Source organism: Pseudophryne corroboree, chromosome 3 (assembly GCF_028390025.1).
Source record: "Pseudophryne corroboree isolate aPseCor3 chromosome 3, aPseCor3.hap2, whole genome shotgun sequence".
In the NCBI taxonomy this organism is placed as follows: domain Eukaryota; kingdom Metazoa; phylum Chordata; class Amphibia; order Anura; family Myobatrachidae; genus Pseudophryne; species Pseudophryne corroboree.
In genome coordinates this window covers 719395600-719416028 of record NC_086446.1, presented here as the reverse complement: position 1 = coordinate 719416028, position 20429 = coordinate 719395600, and the positions used below count along the sequence as shown (strand labels likewise).

Here is a 20429-nt window from a genome sequence, read left to right as displayed (position 1 = left end):
GCTTCTCAGCCAGGGGACTGCGGTGGGGCTGTGGGTGACGCTGCTGCTGTGAAGATGTACCCGGTGGGAGGTGATCTTCCTGGGCACGGGGCAGGGGTATCGATGGTGTGCACTGTTGTTTTTTTCTTTCCTAATTGGTGGGCGGGCGGAGCGGCCAATGAATATAGAGTATTTACAGGCACTCCAGCACCCGTGTTTTGTTCTCCTCTGCCTCGGGGCCCCTCTGAACCATGGGGCCCGGTATAGCTGTCCCCTTTGACCCCCCCTGTCGCCGGGCCAGCTCCCACCTTAAGTCCCTCTTTGTAAGTAAGGACTCTGTCACTTTAAATTCAAGATAACTGAAACCTGGACAGGACATGGCAAATCATGGCTGTCCGGGAGAAAATGGACATTTATCATGCTTTCCCTTCACGTTTTTCCTTGGTGAAGATTTTCAAGGCTTAAGAAAATCTTGATTGTTGAACTCTTTGTGCTCACTAGGGGGGAGGTGTATCAATCTTTGGAGAGAGATATTGGAGAAGTTGCTCAAAGTCAAGGCTGCCATCAGAAATTATGAGGCCCAGTACAAATGGAAAGACCTAAGAGACTCAGAGGTGTGGCAATGAAACATACTTGTTCATATTCGATTTTTCCTCTCTGGGAGAAACCCAGGGGAGGTGTCAGACTCTTCATGTCATTAGGCCCCATCCCATTGCAGCACAGTGCCTCCAATTACATCTTATTAGTTCTGCCCCAAAAATAGTCTTAAGTTGGTGAAGTGAAATGAGAAAACTTTATATAAAAATTAATTTTTATAAGTTAAAATTTGAAAACTGGCATGTGAATATGTATTCACCCCATTTGCTATGAAGCCCCTCAAAAGTTCTGGTGCAACCAATTACCTTCAGAAGTCACATAATTAGTGAAATGAAGTCCACCTGGGTGCAATCTAAGTGTCACATGATCTGTCAGTATAAACACGGTTGATGCTAGATTCAAGTGGCCCAAGGGACTTTTTACGTCAGGGGGAGGAGGCACAACACAATGGGGAGGAGCTAGGCCAGCGGGATAGTTCCTCTACTATCCACGCCATCAACTATTACCTTTAGTAATCAGGTGGCGAGCGGAGCGTAGCGAGCCACCGAGGCCAAAGCGTGGTGAGCGAAGCGAGCCCGCGAGGGTACTTTTCGGGTACCATGTTCGGCCATAGTTCCTCCCCCTGGTGACGTGTCTCCTCCCCTAGTGACGTCAGAAGGTCCCTTCTCCCACTCCAATTTAGAACCAACTGTATAAACACACCTTTTCTGAAAGGCGCCAGAGGCTGTGACACTACTAAGCAAGATGCATCACACCATGAAGACCAGGGAGCTCTCCAAACAAGTAAGGGACAAAGTTGTTGAGAATTACAAGTCAGGGTTGGGTTATAAAAAAAACAAAAAACAAATTTTTGATGATTCCCCGGAGCACCATCAAATCCATCATCTTCAAATGGAAAGAACATGGTACCACAACAAACCTGCCAAGAGAGGGCCGGCCACCAAAACTCACAGACTGGGCAAGGAGGGCATTAATTAGAGAGGCAGCGCAGAGACCAAAAGTAACCCTGAAGAAGCTGCAGAGTTCCACAGGAGAGACGGGTGTATCTGCGCATGTGACCACAATAAGCCGTACACTCCATAGAGCTGGGCTTTATGGAAGAGTGGCCAGAAAAAAGGCATTACTTAGTGTTAAAAATAAGAAGGCACGTTTTGAGGCATGTGGACGACTCCCGACATGTATGGAGGAAGGTGCTCTGGTCAGATGAAGGAAAACGCTATGTCTGGCACAAACCCAACACATCCCATCACCCCAAGAACATCATCCCCACTGTGAAACATGGTGGTGGCAGCATCATGCTGTGGGGATGTCTTTCAGCAGCAGGGACTGGGAAACTGTTTCGAGTTGAGGGAAAGATGGATGGTGCTAAATACAACCTGCTTCAGTCTGCCTGTGATTTGAGTCTGGGACGGAGGTTCACCTTGCAGCAGGACAATGACCTGAAGCATACTACTAAAGCAACACTCGAGTGGTTTAAGGGGAAACATTGAAATGTGTTGGAATGGCCTAGTCAAAGCCCAGATCTCAATCTAATTGAGAATCTGTGGTCAGACTTAAAGATTGCTGTTCACAAGTGGAAACCATCCAACATGAAGGAGCTGGAGCAGTTTTGCCTTGAGGAATGGGCAAAAATCCCAGTGGCAAGATGTGGCAAGCTTATAGCGACTTGTAGCTGTAATTGCTGCAAACAATGGCTCTACAAAGTACTGACTTTAGGGGGTGAATAGTTATGCCCGCTGAAGTTTTCTGTTATTTTGTCTTATTTGTTGTTTGCTTCACAATAAAAAAAAAAAACATCTTCAAAGTTGTAGCCATGTTCTGTGAATGAAATGATGCAAACCTTCATACAATCCATTTTAATTCCAGGTTGTGAGGCTACAAAACATGAAAATGGGGGTGAATACTTTAGCAAGGCACTGTATGTTTTAAAGAAAACAGACATTCTGAGAGGAATAGAATATTCTCTATTGTGAATCCTGATAAACATTTCTTCCCCCATTGTAGGTGACCTGTCTACACTCAAAGCCTTAAATCTCAGACATTGCCCACTTGAGTTTCCCCCGGAAGATATTGTGAGTAAAGGGCTTGACTCCATCTTATCATTTCTGCGTAGTGCCCAGAGGGGCTATCCTGTATGTTCTACACCTCGTGAGTCAGGTATGTATCTATATGTTCAAAATAATTCAGCTGTCGATCCCAACTTATTATCTATTTCTCATCAATTAAACAGCGCCATTGTGGCAGTCTGTATTTTAGATAACAATGGGCCTGATTCAGTGGTGGAAGCAGCTTAGATTTGGTGACAAATAACCAATGTTTTCTGGTCTGCGCATGCATCAGAACGGAAGTGCGCTTGTGCCACGATACACTTGAGACACCAGTTGCAGTGTGTTGTTAGCCAGTTTGATTGACATACTACAGTCGTTTGGTGGCAGGGACAGGGAGTGTTCTTAAAATGGCGCTGACATGCCTCCATTTTTAGGTGGAGTGCCGAAGCCAACCCAGGTTCACTGGCCCCAGCAGCTTAGTTGTGGTGGTCATTCTTGGTAACCTCAGGGTTGTTTATATGTTTGACGGTCCGCGCATAGGCCCTCATTCCGAGTTGTTCGCTCGCTAGCAGATTTTAGCAGCATTGCACACGCTAGTCCGCTGCCCTCTGGGAGTGTATCTTAGCTTAGCAGAATTGCAAATGAAAGATTAGCAGAATTGCGAATAGAAAATTCTTAGCAGTTTCTGAGTAGCTCGAGACTTACTCCTACACTGCTATCAGCTCAGCCCGTTTCGTTCCTGGTTTGACGTCACAAACACACCCAGCGTTCGGTCAGCCACTCCCCCGTTTCTCCAGACACTACCGCGTTTTATCCTGACACGCCTGCGTTTTTCCGCACACTCCCTGAAAACGGTCAGTTTCCGCCAAGAAACACCCACTTTCTGTCAATCACACTACGATCACTTCAACGATGAAAATTCTTCGTTCGGACGTGAGTAAATCTACTTAGTTTTGTGCTAAAATACTTAGCGCATGCGCACTGCGTACCATGCGCATGCGCATTTTTGCCTTAATCGCTCCGTTGCGAAAATCGGCAACGAGCGAACATCTCGGAAATGACCCCCATTGTTCCCAATGTTTTAACAATGCTGCATCTTCAGGCGGTTTGGCTGGTCTGGGGGGTCCCATGTTCTGGAATTGAGCTTTAGGAATGTTAGGGACCCACCCGATGAGATCACCTGGCTGTGGTAGGTGAGCCCTCATTTTTGGCCCACAAATTGTGCTAAGAACCTCAATTTTACTCTATGTTAAATTGTAGAGCAGTGGTCTCCAACCTTAATTGGGTTGTGAGATACTCAAGAAAAATTAAACCTCCTGAGGAGCTACTCAAGTTTCTTTAAAAAAAATGCTTTACTTGAATGGTTGCTGGCGCTCTCTCAGTGTTAAAACTGGACTCGTGGGCAGTGGCGTAGCTATAAATTTTGCACCCTCCTGCCCAAAAAGTTTCTGGCGCCCCTCCCATTGCTATAGTAAAAGTAAAGAATTGGTGCGCGTCATGGGCATATGTGCTCCAAAAAGAGGGTGTGGCCTCACTGCAAGGGGTGTGGTATTGCAGGAATTGACTAACTTATACCCCAGTTTTGCAACCTGCACACCCAGATACTGTCCACCACAGGAAACAAAATCCTGATTCATAACCGTTACATTATTTGTCATTTCTCTTCCTTATGGTAATGCCCGTTACACATTATACCACACAACTTAATGCCACTTATACAATATGCCACACAAATAATGCCCATTAGACATTATGCCACACTCCGCTGTGCTTCTGACACATTATTCCACATACCGTAATGCCCTTGACACATTATGCTACACACTGCAATGCCTGTGATACATTATGCCACACACTGCAATGCCCGTGATACATTATGGCCACACACCATAATGCCCTTGACACATTATATCACACACCGCATTGCCCATGATACAGTATGTCACACACCATAATGCCCATTACACATATTATCACACACTGCAATGCCCGTGATACATTATGCAACACACCGTAATGCCCATTACACATTATATCACACACTGCAGTGCCCATGATACAGTATGCCACACACCGTAATGCCCATTATACATTTTGTCACCCACCGCAATGCCAGTTATACATTATGCCACACAATGTAATGCCCATTAGACATTATGCTCCACAGTAAGGCTTCTAATTAATTTGAAATTACCTGCTTATTGTCAGGGGTCTCATGCTCATTGCCAGGTGTTTCATGCTCGTTGCCAGGGGTGTCATGCTCTGGGTTCCATGCTTGTTGCCAGGGGTGTCATGCTCATAGCCAGGGATCTTGTTGGCAGTGGTGTAATGTTCGTTGCCAGGGGTGTAACTCTCTGCGTGTCATGCTTGCTGCCAGGGGTCTTGTTGCCAGTGGTGTAATGCTCGTTTCAGGGGTGTAATCATTGCCGGCCCATGACATACGTGGGGTACGCAGCTGCGTAGAGCGCCAGATGATGAGGGCCGCCGCCTGCAGCCACGCTGGAGGAGGTAGCCTACCTGCGGCTCTCCCTCCTGTCAGGGCAGTTGTTTAACAAGACTTTCAACCACTGCTGTCTCCCGGTCCTGCCTCCTACCTGCATTCTCCGCCCTTCTGTCATGCTAGCCAACCAGAGGTGTCCCAGGGAGAGAGGGGTGGAGAAAAAAAGTCTGCTCCTAGTCCCCGTGCAATCGGGACCCTCCATGGGGATTGTTAGTCCATTTTTCTTTCATTTTAACTAGTGACACATGACACAGCAGGCCACTGTCTCACCGCTGCACCATGCCACCACTCTGTTCAACCCCCAGCGCCGGCACTGCTCTGTCCCCCATACTTTCCCGTAGCACCTGCCACTACTAAGAGTGTCCTTCCTACCCCATTCTATTTTCCCTGTGCCTCTCTGCTGCCGCTGTGCTCCAGCACCCTAGCCCCAATCCCCCAACCACGCCGGTGCTGGGTGTAATGGAAGTGCCTGGAGCGCCAGCGCTGGGCGCTCCAACCACTTCCGGGTAACTATAGCGCTGTGCTGCCTGACACTGACAGACGCTAGAGGTCAAATATGACCTCTAGCGTCTGTTACCTCCACGACGGAAGAGCGCTACGGACCGGCCGAGGGGGAGTTAATTGCGGACTCCCCTCGAAGTCGGGCAGCAGCAGCAGCCAGCACGGGTCGAGCAACCCAGATTGCGGCTGCGAGCTACCCGTCGCTCGCATGCGACGGGTTGGCGACCGCTGTTGTAGAGTCTTATAATTGTTCTGATTACCAGTGTTCTTAGTGCTTAGAGTGTGCACCTGCATTTTCCCTTTTATCTGTGTGGCAATTGCATATATTCTCAGATCCACTGCAACCAAATGACGCAGAACCAAGCCAACTTGCGGCCACCTCTGAATCAAGCCCATTGTTCTTTGACTTTTAATGAAACGCTCCCTGTGTCTCCCAGCATGCACTGCTAGTGTCTGACTGGAGCATGAAGGGCCCACCGGGGGAATGCAGTGATAGGGGGCCCATACATATAGGTGTGGCCAGCCTACAAGGGGTGTGTGACCAGCCTTCACAGAGGCTTGAAATACACAATTGTCTTGTGCAGTGTAATGCAACATATCTACCATGTATAATACAAGTGCACAGTCTGGAACCTCCTTAGAGGAGGGGGTGGGCCCTCAGGCAGTGGGGCCCACCGGTGGTTTCCCCTGTACCCCTGTGGGCCAGTCCGACCCTGCGGCACTGCCATCTGACCGGGACTGGCATCACTGTATCAACTAGAAAGGCATAGGGTGACTTACAGGGAGATTTCTCTAACCTAAAGAAAACAAGTGCATGTGTTTCCCATAGCAATAAGAATGTAACTATCTTTTAAAATAATGTACTACATACGTTAGAGCTAGAGTCTGATTGGGTGGTATGGACAACACCTCTGTCATCTTTGGATGGTTTGATAAATTCCTCTCTGTATATTGCTCTTTATATTTATAATGGACACTTGTCTACAGACTGTGGTGTAGTAAGCCAAAAATACAACATTTCTGCCATTTGCAGATTATCAAGTTATTCCTGTTGCTTAGATAGCATGTGATTGTCACTGCCAAGTTACAGACATACATCCTGGTAAATACTCGCTATAGTCCCTCAACAATTGTTTAGCACTTGTTCAACAAATTCCACAATTCCATGTCCTGTGTTTTATAGGAGTATTTATTGTGTCTTCCAGGATGGTTGTGTGTATGTATGTATGTATGAAACTCTCTAGTAACCATTACATGTTCTGTAAAACTGGCCATACACAAGACCAACTGTCCAGCCTGTTTGTCCAACTAAAACGCTTCACTATACACCTAACCAACATTTTCAGCAGAACAGCTAACTTCCCCCCAACTTGTGACGTCACAGAAGTAGGTGGATAGTGTCTGCCACTTGGAGAACCATGTATCGTATAGCGCAGTTTCACATCAGCCATCTTGGATTCAAAAGGAGGCTGCCTCTGCTCTGGAGGCAGTTGAGCTTGGGGGACCGGAAACCCACAGAGTGCCATGATCTGAGGCATGTGTCCACCAGTGGCGTGCAGTGAGGTCGGTGGCTGGGGAGGCACAAGCAGCCAACAACCCACCCCCCCACCCCATAGAGTGGGGTAAAAAAAAAAAAAAGTTTAGCCCCACCCCCACATTCGTGAAACCAGCACCGGCAGAACCAGCCAGGGGGGGGTGGGGGGTTGTGGTGGTAATGCCATAGCAGGGGAGACACTCGGTGTGGGGTCCCCCTGCCATAACATTAATCTGCCCCCCAAAACCAGTCAGCCCAGGGCTGGAATTCCTCGGAAGTGGGGACCCCAAAAAATTAAAATGGGGTCCCTCTCCTGAGCAACAACCAGCACTGGGCTGATAGCCCAGTGCTATGCCCCGCACCCCTGGTGGCGGTGGGTGCGGGGTTCATTGTTAATATTGTTCTTGACAGGTGCCCTACAGGTCCCAGCAAGCCTGCCCCAGCATGCCGGCACTTGGAGAACCACAAGTGCCAGCATGCCCGGACATAAATGGCCCTCTGGCACCTGTGGTCCACCTGTAAAGAACAGTAATATTGTTCTTTACAGGTGGCCAACAGGTCCCAGCAAGCCTGCCCCAGCATGCTGGCACATGGAGAACCACAAGTGCCAGCATGCCTGGACATTAATGGCCTGCTGGCACCTGTTCTCCACCTGTAAAGAAAATATTAAAATAAAAACACCAGTCTCTTTAAAAAAAAAAAAAGTTTATTTGACAGGGTCTTCACCTGGGGGCGGCGGCCTTTAAGCTCTTTTGCATGGCCGCCGCCTCCCCAGGTCTTCCGGCGTCTTCACCTGGGGGGGCGCCACCTCCCCAGGGCTTCCAGCGTCTTCCTTCGGCGTCTTCACCTGGGAGGCGGCGGCCTTTAAGCTCTTTTGCATGGCCGCCGCCTTCCCCAGGGCTTCCAGCATCTTCACCTGGTGGGCGGCGGCTGCTAAGCTCTTTTGCATAGCCGCCGCCCATCCAGGACTTCCGACTTCTTCTGCCTTCAGGAGCTCTTCTCCGCTCCTCCTCCGCCGTCGGACTGACAGCCGCTCCCTCGTCAGCCGGAGGGGGCGGGGCGATGACGCTGCGAGCCGTGATTGGCTCGCGGCGGCCATCTTTAATTAAAAAAATTACGCTATGGCGCCATTTTTTAAATTGGTACCGCTCCGCTGCCCATACTCTGCACCGCCGCCCGCGCCCAGCCGCCTGCACCTCTGTCGCCCGCACCTCCGCCGCCTATCGCCGCCAGCACCTCCGCCGACACCCGCACCTCCGCCGCCAGCACCCCGCCGACACCCGCACCTCCGCCGCGCCCACAACAGTGATTGACAGCGGATCCAGTGACGGATCCGCTGGCCAATTACTGTGGCCTGACTGACAGGGGACGTGCTTTCATAGGTTGAAAGCACGTCCCTGTGTGAAAGCGGCAAATCTAATGGTGCCGCTTTCCCATGTTATTTCAATGGGCTTTTAATGCCCATTGCTAGGCCCCGCCCGTGCCCGCCCCCCGCTCTCCATACCTTTCCCTATCTGACAGGGAGGCACCACGATCGGTGCCTCCCAAACACATTTTAGACAGGAGGTACAATTAGGATAATATAAAGCAGATACTCATGACACAGAATATGTGTCATAAGTATCTTCTTTATAATATTTTAATTATTAATGACAGGGGAGGCACTGCCTGTGAGGGCCCAGGTCCCCGCATCCTTAGCTGGCAGGTGCCACTGCTGTGTGCTAGGCTGCAGTGTGGCTAGGGAGATGCTTAAAATACAATTATTTATGTAGATTTTTTCTAATGGTACATGGCCACGCCTCCTGTGATTAGGCCACACCCCCTGAAAAGTACCTGGCCTCAGCCAGTCTCTTGACTGCCCTGATTATCGGCCAGCTAGTTGGAAGAAATCAAACATCATTGATTTCTCATACTAGTTGAAAGAACCATTTTCGCCCATTTGCCAGCAAGTGGGAGCAAGTGCTAATTATCTTTTTTTCCTACACATCAGCAGATTATCATTTCAACCAGCTAACTAGATGGCTAGTTGGAATGAGAATCTTTTAGCTTATGACCATTTTAAGAAACAGGATTAAATTGAGACATAAAATGTAACTCCATTACTTGCTGAGAGATGTGTGTGTAAATATAGGCGTTCTGAGCACAGTGTATCATTATTCATAAGTTTCCGCCTCATTAGTTTTTTTTATTAATTTCCTTTTAACAAATTACTTGTGTCATTAATTTCTATAAAAAAAAAAGAATAATTGTGTATTAAAGTTATTTGTTATAAATCCACATGTTCTGTAATTGTCATCAGGCCAGATGAAATGTACAGAAGTAGGATCTGCAAGGAGGTCTTGTCCTTGGGTTCTAGGTCATGTTCCTGCAGCAGGAGTACCCCCACCAGCCAGCCCAGGCACGCATACATACAGTGTACCATTATAGTGCATATAGAGAATTTCCTAATGTTTCCTTTTAGTAGAGCTTCCTCCTGTGGAAAAACTGAACCTGAAAGAGCTGATGAAGTCCAGCCTGGACCTCTCAGACGACTGGTCAACCAAGGAAGAAATGAAGCAGTTTGAGATGCTACGAAACAAAATTAAAGAGAAAGAAATGGAGGAGATGTTTCAAGTAGGACCCCTTCACTTTCACAGTAAACCCCAGAAAGTGCTGGGACCAGTACGGAGGTAGGTGGTAGCTTCTGACTGAATCAAGGTGAACGCGAAACCCTGCCATATTCTAAATCTTCGTACCTCTGGGCCTGATTCAGCGGTGTACGCTAATGCCACCGCAGGTGTGAATTTTATGCAGCAGCAGTGTGAAAGTGTGCTGATGTCATGTGTTATGTTGGGTTGCCCACCATCGTCTCTGAATCGGTTTGAGTACAAAGATGCAACCATCGGACACACATCAGTTAAACATCAATCTTCTGAGACACCGTATGTTTGCGCAGTATGGCTGCTGGCAGTAGGACGCCAGAGCCATTGTAACCGCCTGCAGGATTGCAGCTGTGACACGCCCCCAAAACTGTTGCTACTCCCCCGTTACCTCCCACAACTGGTCCCTGACTATCACTCACTTTGCAGACAAAATCCTCACTGCAGCCACCATCGCAAGGCTATCATGAAACATGCACAGTGCAACTTATATGTATGTGCGGTGGCAAATAATCACTCCAACGTTTACAGAATCGTCATTGTGTCCATTTCTGAATCAGACCCTCTGTATGGATGGCACCCAAGAGTTTATTAGAGGAGAGTTATATATTGCTGTTCAGCAGTGAGATTCCTAGTTCTGTATGGGTGGCAATTACTTGCACAACAATTACCCACTTCACTGTTTTAAGACACTGGGATTCTTAACTTAAACTCTGTTTATGGTACGGTTTTGCTGATCTTATATCCACGTTCTTCACAAGTCGTTTTTACCTAGTTATAGATTAGTGAAACTGTTATTAGAATAATGGGTTCATCTTTCATGTATCGTAATGAAAGCCAAATATGTTGTATTAAACATATGAGCTTAAAATGTAAAATCTTAAAATAACGTGCTAGACTGCAGTGACACAGCTTTCAACTAAAAGTGTATTTTATGTTTTATTCATTGTGGGGTGAATTCAGTTGTAGGCGAAGGGTGCGAATTGCTGCTGCTGCCGCATTTAAATGGGGGCAACAGCACCCCATCTTATACCCTTTGCCGCCTGGCCAAATAACAAGTTTGCTCAAAAGTGCTCACTGCCCTATAGTATAGTGAACATTTTTGTGCAAGATCGGGCTGCCGTAAAGTGCGGCTGCTGCTGTACGGAGTAAAATCATTCGCACATAATTGAGTTCCCCCCGATATGTTGTTTTCCTCATGGTGTGTCCCCTTAATGATAGTATTATGCATTCAGCTGTTCAATACATTAATCGATTGAGCTGTGTCTGGATTCCTGCTTGGTAAGCTGCGGGGGAGGGTTAGGTTTAGGCTGCCGGAAAAGAGGGTTAGGTTTAGGCACCACCAGGCAGGGCTAGTTGGGGGGGGTTAGGGTTAGGCTGCGGGAAGAGAGGGTTAGGGGGTTTGTGGGGGAGGCTTAACATACCTGGGTTAGAGTTCTGTTTCAGGATGCCGGTGTCTGTCATATAATCGCTGGCATCCCATCCGCCTGGATATCGTACGTATCCCTGCCTGGTACCCTATAGTTGGAGGATTGGATCCAAAATGTGCTCTGGTTATCACACAGAAGCTTTGTGATCTGCGCCCATCTCTTTATCAGTAGCAATGGCGAGATGGCACAGCAGGGGGGTAGGCTAAAGACAGGAGACTGCAAATGCCTTGTACCCTATAGGTGGAGGATTGGATACAGAACTCTATTATAAAGTATATGCAATCCAACCAAGAGAGAAATAGATAGCAGTATGGGGTGATCTTTGTAAAGTAGACCATTTATCCCAGAAAACACAAGCCCACATAGGTGTACTTACACCATGCAGGGATGGGTCAGCAGTGCAGATAATCCTCATTGTGACTTTTCATGGCAGAATAGGAGAAGGAAGAACACCATTATAGCATCAATTTATGAGACAATCTATTGTTCATCACTTTATTAGTGGTGCTCATCTTTCCTCTGACATCCGGGCTACAGAGCGCTATATCTACGCGTTACTGGCAGCTACAATTGCTGGGAATGCTTTCATTAATTCCTTACACTGTTTATGACACCACTGTCGGATCTCAGTACTATAAATCACTAACGTTTATTCTTTCCCTAGACAAGCAATAACCATGGAGAGAAGAAAATCAGAAGAGAAGGAAAGGCTTGCCGCCATCTATCAGAAGCAAAGGTGAGCCCTGAAAATATCCTGCACATTACCAGGGTGGGGATAAGTGTTCTGCTGCCTGACACAGGCAGTAAATCATCCCGCACTGTCTGCCCACCACCCACAACCAGCTCTGCCGGGCCCCCTCCTTGCTAATATGTTAAAAATACATTATGCGCATAGGGGGGCATTTGTAGCTGGTCAGAGGGGCAAATCCTGGGCAGGGGGCAAGCAAGTGCGATTGTTCTCCCTCCCTCCCTCCCTCCCTCCGTCACATCACACAGGGACAGAGGACTGACTCTTGCCGCAGCAGTCTCTCTCCCCAGTCCATCACACATGGTCATTTTCAGTTACATTTGTAAAATCAAGGGCCGGCATGAAAAGAAGTCCGAGGTCGGCGGCCATGTGGGATACTGGCTGAACTCGGACCGTGCCTTGTACATGATTGCCCTTTTAAAAATAAACATCCGACTTCGGTCGGCTTACCGCACGACCGCCGCATTCGGACTTCATTACATCCCACACAAGGTATCAGAGGTTTTCATCATAGTGGTAATTAAGGAGATATCACTAATGTCTCCTGCTTACTCTTCATCACCAGTCCCGGCCACCATCCCCATATTTTACTATGGGGACCTTCATTCATCAACTTCAAAAACGTAAGTTTCCAGAGTTCGACAGCGGGTACCTAAGCCATCTTCAGAGAAAGCGCTGGTACATCCAAGACGAGATAGCAGAGACAGCTGGATACACGAGTGAGGAGAGCAGGGGAGAGGTCAGGGGAGGAAAGGTAGATTTGAGTATCATCAGCATAGAGATGATATTGTAAGTCAAAAGAGCTAATGAGCTCACCTAAAGAGGACGTATAGAGAGAGAAAAGGAGCAGACCAGGAACAGAACACTGGGGGACACCTATAGTTTACGTGTGTGTGTATGAACTCAGGTTACCGATGTGCACTAAGGAAATGGAGAGAGGTAAAGTACCAAGCAATCAGGGCCAAACTCATTTTTCAAACACAGGGTTATTCGGTACAAATGGCAAATTCTGCTAAAAAGCAGAATTTGCAATCCGTTCTTTCGCATGCTGGAGGCCGCCCATCGCAGGACACGGCTCCCCAGCATGCTAAATGGCCTGCCCAGTGGCTGCGACAGCAATTTAATTGTGGTCGTAACAACTATGGACGACCCCCTGCAGCCGCAGCTAGACTGCGTATGCAGGCAGTCCGCTACCATTTTCTTGATTGGCCCACCCCCGATTTGACCGCGCCACCCTCGCAACGCTCTGTCGCCACCCTGCAAACGCCTCTGCCTGTCAGTCAGGCAGAGGCGTTCGCAATTAATGTGACTCGACCTCATTAACTGCACACGCAGGACGGGACCTGCGCGCAGCGCCCGGATCTCAGGAACTGTGGTCGCATCATGTGTGCGATGTGACCTGAGTAAGGCCCACGGTCTGTAACATGGCAGTTAGGAGCTGATTGGCTGGTACTTTATCTCTCTCCACTTTATCACTCTTTAAAGCTTAGTACATCTCCTCCTAACACTGATGATTCTATCCTGGTTCTATACCGCTACTAGCGATGTAACTACCAGTGGACCTAATTCAGACCTGATCGCTAGGCTGCGTTTTCGTACAGCGGGTGATCAGGTTTAAACTGCGTATGCACCGCAATGCAATGGCACGTCGCACGGGTATGAAGCGGACCGCCACTCAGCAATTGGTTTGTCCGAACAATCCATTTGCACGTACGTTCGCAAGGAGATTGACAGGGAGAAGGCGTTTGTGGGTGGCAACTGACCGTTTTCTGAGAGTGGTTGGAAAAACGCAGGCGTTTCCAGGCATTTGCAGGGAGGATTCCTGACGTCAATTCCGGTCCCGGACAGGCTGATGTGATCGCAGCAGCTGAGTAAGTGCTGGGCTACTCAGAGACTTCACAAAATCTGTTTGTACAGCTCTGCTACACATGCGTTCGCACACTCCCCTATGGACGGTGACTATGCAAACACAAGACTGCAAAAAACCCTAGTGGTCTGAATTAGGCTCAGTATTAGGGCTCACAGGGACAAATGCTTTTCAGAGAAATCTTGAATTGCTCTGGTAAAATGGCATATGCAGTGAGAGAGATACCACATTATCAGGTTCTCACATTTATTTGAGGTACTATACTATTGAAGGCAAATATTTGACAAATGCTAAATGACTATAGTTATACTGTATATATTATACATTTCTTTTTTTTTAAAGAAATCAAGAAATTCTTAAAGACTGGCAGAAGCAGACGCAAGACCAGAAAGCAAAAACCAGGAAAAGAACAGAGAGCCTACAAGAGGTATATAATACAGAATTCTATACTGATAAGTCACAAGCCCACCAGAGGGCGCTGTGGTATCACATGCAACAGTGCTCTAGGTCGAAGAGCATTGTATTTTCATTAAAAATGATTGCTTTCCTTTAGCAACAGTACCTTTTGTATATTATCAATAAAGGAGGCAAAAAAAAAAATTAGAATGATCATGGGTGGTCATTCCGAGTTGTTCGCTCGCAAGCTGCTTTTATCAGCTTTGCACACGCTAAGCCGCCGCCTACTGGGAGTGAATCTTAGCTTATCAAAATTGCGAACGAAAGATTCGCAATATTGCGAAAAGACTTCTCTGTGCAGTTTCTGAGTAGCTCGAGACTTAGTCTTCCAGTGCGATCAGTTCAGTGCTTGTCGTTCCTGGTTTGACATCACAAACACACCCAGCGTTCGCCCAGACACTCCTCCGTTTCTCCAGCCACTCCTGCGTTTTTCCCAGAAACGGTAGCGTTTTTTCACACACTCCCATAAAACGGCCTGTTTCCGCCCAGAAACACCCACTTCCTGTCAATCACATTACGATCCCCAGAACGAAGAAAAAACCTCGTAATGCCGTGAGTAAAATTCCTAACTGCATAGCAAATTTACTTGGTGCAGTCGCAGTGCAAACATCGCGCATGCGCAGTTAGCGGAAAATCGCTGCGATGCGAAGAAAATTACTGAGCGAACAACTCGGAATGACCACCATGGTACAGAAGTTTACACTGAGATAAGATGCTGCAGAAATGCTGTGCGTTATTCTATTCTATGCAATTGAAGGATGTGACTTTTTATATTCTTCACTAAACAGGCTTAATCTATGCAAAAAGGTATGCCTGGGAAAATGTAAAAGTATACAAAATGTGACAAGCCCCAAAGAACGTGAACTGACTAAACATAAGTATGCGTGCACGTTGTTTACTGTGTTCCCAGTCGGTGATTATGTACAGTATATGAAATGCATGATTAGCTACATATGTTTTCTCATACACCTAGCCTCCATACACCATGCAGCATGAGACGCTTGACACGAGTGAGACGCTCTGAGTGGCGTAGCATCTTATTTGTGTGAATGTCCCTTGGGCCGGTGTGGCCGGGCTGCTTTGGGGCATCATTATTGTAACACTTAATGTAACATTTCTCTAACGTCCTAAGTGGATGCTGGGGACTCCGTAAGGACCATGGGGATTAGCGGCTCCGCAGGCAGGAGACTGGGCACAACTAAAGAAAGCTTTAGGACTACCTGGTGTGCACTGGCTCCTCCCACTAAGACCCTTGTCCAGACCTCAGTTAGATTCTTGTGCCCGGCTGAGCTGGATGCACACTAGGGGCTCTCCTGAGCACCTAGAAAGAAAGTATATTTAGGTTTTTTATTTTCAGTGAGATCTGCTGGCAACAGACTCACTGCAGCGAGGGACTAAGGGGAGAAGAAGCGAACCTACCTAACAGGTGGTAGTTTGGGCTTCTTAGGCTACTGGACACCATTAGCTCCAGAGGGATCGACCGCAGGACCCGACCTTGGTGTTCGTTCCCGGAGCCGCGCCGCCGTCCCCCTTACAGAGCCAGAAGCACGAAGAGGTCCGGAAAATCGGCGGCAGAAGACTTCGGTCTTTACCAAGGTAGCGCACAGCACTGCAGCTGTGCGCCATTGCTCCTCATGTACACCTCACACTTCGGTCACTGATGGGTGCAGGGCGCTGGGGGGGGGGGCGCCCTGAGGGCAATAAATAACACCTTGGCTGGCAAATATACATCATATATAGTCCCAGAGGCTATATAGATGTAAAATTACCCCTGCCAGTATTACAGAAAAAGCGGGAGAAAGTCCGCCGAAAAGGGGGCGGGGCTTCTCCCTCAGCACACTGGCGCCATTTTCTCTTCACAGTGCAGCTGAAAGACAGCTCCCCAGGCTCTCCTCTGTAGTTTTCAGGCTCAAAGGGTTAAAAAGAGAGGGGGGCACTACATTTAGGCGCAATATATGTATACAAGCAGCTATTTGGGGAAAAATCACTCAGTTATAGTGTTAATCCCTGCATTATATACCGCTCTGGTGTGTGCTGGCATACTCTCTCTCGGTCTCCCCAAAGGACTTTGTGGGGTCCTGTCCTCAGTCAGAGCATTCCCTGTGTGTGTGCGGTGTGTCGGTACGGCTGTGTCGACATGTTGGATGAGGAAGGTTACGTGGAGGCGGAGCAGAGGCCGATAAATGGGATGTCGCCCCCTGTGGGGCCGACACCAGAGTGGATGGATAGGTGGAAGGTATTAACCGACAGTGTCAACTCCTTTCATAAAAGGCTGGATGACGTAACAGCTGTGGGACAGCCGGCTTCTCAGCCGCGTCTGCCCAGGCGTCTCAAAGGCCATCAGGGGCTCAAGCAACGCCCGTTACCTCAGATGGCAGACACAGATGTCAACACGGAGTCTGACTCCAGTGTCGACGAGGTTGAGACATATACACAATCCACTAGGAACATCCGTTACATGATCTCGGCAATGAAAAAATGTGTTACGCATTTTCTGACATGAACCCAAGTACCACATAAAAGGGGTTTTATTTTTGGGGAGAAAAAGCAGCCAGTGTTTTGTTCCCCCATCAGATGAATGAATGAAGTGTGTAAAGAAGCGTGGTTTCCCCCGATAAGAAACTGGTAATTTCTAAAAAGTTACTGATGGCGTACCCTTTCCCGCCAGAGGATAGGTCACGTTGGGAGATATCCCTTAGGGTGGATAAGGCGCTCACACGTTTGTCAAAAGGTGGCACTGCCGTCTTAGGATACGGCCACTTTGAAGGAACCTGCTGATAAAAAGCAGGAGGCGATCCTGAAGTCTGTATTTACACACTCAGGTTATATACTGAAACCTGCAATTGCCTCAGCATAAATAGTGCTGCTGCAGCGTGGTCTGACACCCTGTCAGATAATATTAATACGCTAAGACAGGGATAATATTTTGCTAACATTGAGCATATTTAAGACGTTGTCTTATATATAAAGGATGCACAGAGGGATATTTGCCGGCTGGCATCCAGAATTAATGCACTGTCCATTCTGCCAGGAGGGTAGTAGAAACTCGGCAGTGGACAGGTGATGCTGCATTTAAAAGGCACATGGAGATTCTGCCTTATAAGGGTGAGGAATTGTTTGGGGATGGTCTCTGGGACCTCGTATCCACAGCAACAGCTGGGAAGAGAAAAGTTTACCTCAGGTTTCCTCACAAAAGCCTAAGAAAGCACCGTATTTTCAGGTACAGTCCTTTCGGCTTCAGAAAAGCAAGCGGGTCAAAGGAGCTTCCTTTCTGCACAGAGACAAGGGAAGAAGGAAAAAGCTGCACCAGTCAGCCAGTTCCAGGATCAAATATCTTCCCTCGCTTCCTCTGAGTCCACCGCATGACGCTGGGGCTCCACAGGTGGAGACAGGTGCGGTGGGGGCGCGTCTCGGGAACTGCAGGGATCAGTGGGCTTGCCCACAGGTGGATCCCTAGGTTCTGCAAGTAGTATCACAGGGATACAGGCTGGAGTTCGAGACGACTCCCCCTCGCCGTTGCCTCACATCAGCCTTGCCTGCTGCCCTCGGAGAAAGGTAGTACTGGCGGCAATTCACAAGCTGTACTTCCAGCAGGTGAAATCAAGGTACCCCTCCTTCAACAAGGCCGGGGTTACTATTTCAAAATGTTGTGGTACCGAAACCAGACGGTTCGGTGAGACCCATTCTAAAATTGAAATCCTTGAACACTTATATGCGAAGGTTCAAGTTCAAAATGGAATAGCTCAGGGCGATTATTGCAAGCCTGGAAAATTTCAGGGTATCACTGGACATCAAGGATACTTACCTGCATGTCCCTATTTACCCTCGTCACCAGGTGTACCTCAAAATTGTGGTACAGGATTGTCATTACCAATTCCAGACGTTGCCGTTGGTCTGTCCCCGGCACCGAGGGTATTTACCAAGGTAATGGCCGAAGTACTTATCCCGTACTTGGACGATCTCCTTATAAAGGCGAGGTCCAGGGAGCAGTTGTTCGTCGGAGTAGCACTATCTCGGGAAGTGCTACAACAGCACGGCTGGATTCTGAATATTCCAAAGTCGCAGCTGGGTTCCTACGACGCGTCTACTGTTCCTGGGTATGGTTCTGGACACAGAACAGGATAAAAAGGGTTTCTCCCGGAGGAGAAGTCCAAGGAGTTGGCGTCTCTAGACGGAGACCTCCTAATACAAATACAGGTATCGGTGCATCTATGCACGCGAGCCTTGGGAAAGATGGTAGCTTCTTACGAAGAATTTCCATTCGCCAAGTCCCATGCAAGGATCTTCCAGTGGGATCTGTTGGACAAGTGGTCCGGGTCGCATCCTCAGATGCATCGGCGGATAACCCTGTCTCCAAGGGCCAGGGTGTCGCTGTGGTGGTGACTGCAGAGTGCTCATCTTCTAGGGGGCCGCAGATTCGGCATACAGGACTGGGTCCTGGTGACCACGGATGCCAGCTTTCCAGGCTGGGGGGCAGTCACACAGGGAAGAAACTTCCAAGGCCTATGGAAAAGTCAGGAGACTTCCCTACACATAAATGTTCTGGAACTATGGGCCATTTACAATGCCCTAAGTCAGACTAGACCCCTGCTTCAACACCGGCCGGTGCTGATCCAGTCAGACAACATCACGGCGGATGCTCATGTATACCGACAGGGCGGCACAAGAAGCAGGATGGCGATGGCAGAAGCCACAAGGATTCTCCGATGGGCGGAAAATCATGTGTTAGCACTGTCAGCAGTGTTCATTCCCGGAGTGGACAACTGAGAAGCAGACTTTCTCAGCAGACACGACCTCCACCCGAGAGAGTGGGGACTTCATCCAGAAGTCTTCCAAATGATTGTATACTGTGGGGAAAGGCCACAGGTGGACAGGATGGCGTCCCGCCTCAACAAAAAGCTACAAAGATATTGCGCCAGGTTAAGGGACCCTCAGGCGATAGCTGTGGACGCTCTGGTAACACCGTGGGTGTACCAGTCGGTGTATGTGTTCCCTTCTCTGCCTCTCATACCCAGGGTAATGAGAATAATAAGAAGGAGAGGAGTAAGAACTATACTCATTGTTCCGGGTGGCCAAGAAGAGCTTGGTGCCCAGAACTCCAAGAAATGATCTCAGAGGACCCATGGCCTCTGCCGCTCAGACAGGACCTGCTGCAGCAGGGGGCCTGTCTGTTCCAATACGTACCGCGGCTGCACTTCCTACAAGTCAGAGGTGACTATGGGCCTAAAATTGGGTTCCATTAAGGTCCAGATTTCGGCTCTATCGATTTTCTTCCAAAATAGAACTGGCTTCACTGCCTGAAGTTCAGACTTTTGTTAAGGGAGTGCTACATAGTCAGCCCCCGTTTGTGCCTCCAGTGGCACCGTGGGATCTCAACGTAGTGTTGGATTTCCTGAAGTCGCATTGAGTTGAGCCACTTAAATCCGTGGAGCTACAACACATCACGTGGAAAGTGGTCATGCTGTGGGCCTTGGCGTCGGCCAGGCGTGTATCAGAATTGGCGGCTTTGTAAAAAGCCCTTATCTGTATTTTATATGGATAAGGCGGAATTGAGGACTCGTTCCCAATTCCTTCCTCAGGTGGTAGCAGTTTTTCATGTGAACCAACCTATTGTGGTGCCTGCGGCTACTTGGGACTTGGAGGATTCCAAGTTTCTGGACGTAGTCAGGGCCCTGAAAAGTATATGTTTCCAGGACGGCTGGAGTCAGGAAAACTGACTCGCTATTTATCCTGTATGCACCCAAGAAGCTGGGTGCTCCTGCTTCTAAGCAGACTATTGCTCGCTGGATCTGTAGCACGATTCAACTTGCACTTTCTGCGGCTGGAATGCCGCACCCTAAATCTGTGAAAGCCCATTCCATGAGGAAAGTGGGCTCTTCTTGGGCGACTGCCCGAGGGGTCTCGGCTTTACAAATTTGCCGAGCTGTTACTTGGTCGGGTTAAAACACTCTTGCAAGAGTCTACAAGTTTGATACCCTGGCTGAGGAGGACCTAGAGTTTGCTCATTCGGTGCTGCAGAGTCATCCGCACTCTCCCGCCCGTTTGGGAGCTTTGGTATAATCCCCATGGTCCTTACGGAGTCCCCAGCATCCACTTAGGACGTTAGAGAAAATAAGATTTTACTCACCGG

The 20429-nt window shown here is 48.4% G+C and overlaps 1 protein-coding gene across 4 annotated transcripts in view; it reads left to right on the top strand.

Moving 5' to 3' along the window:
- Window positions 1-20429, top strand: part of LRRC27 (leucine rich repeat containing 27) — a 152226-nt gene that overhangs the window by 78323 nt on the left and 53474 nt on the right. For 2 of the 4 annotated variants that reach the window (XM_063962174.1, XM_063962175.1), the window contains exons 5-8: window positions 2581-2733; window positions 9621-9828; window positions 11893-11964; window positions 14186-14270. In XM_063962174.1, coding sequence (XP_063818244.1) covers window positions 2581-2733; window positions 9621-9828; window positions 11893-11964; window positions 14186-14270 — 518 coding nt within the window. The remainder of the gene's footprint in view (window positions 1-2580; window positions 2734-9620; window positions 9829-11892; window positions 11965-14185; window positions 14271-20429) is intronic. The other 2 variants (XM_063962176.1, XM_063962177.1) reach the window with 2 other exon arrangements.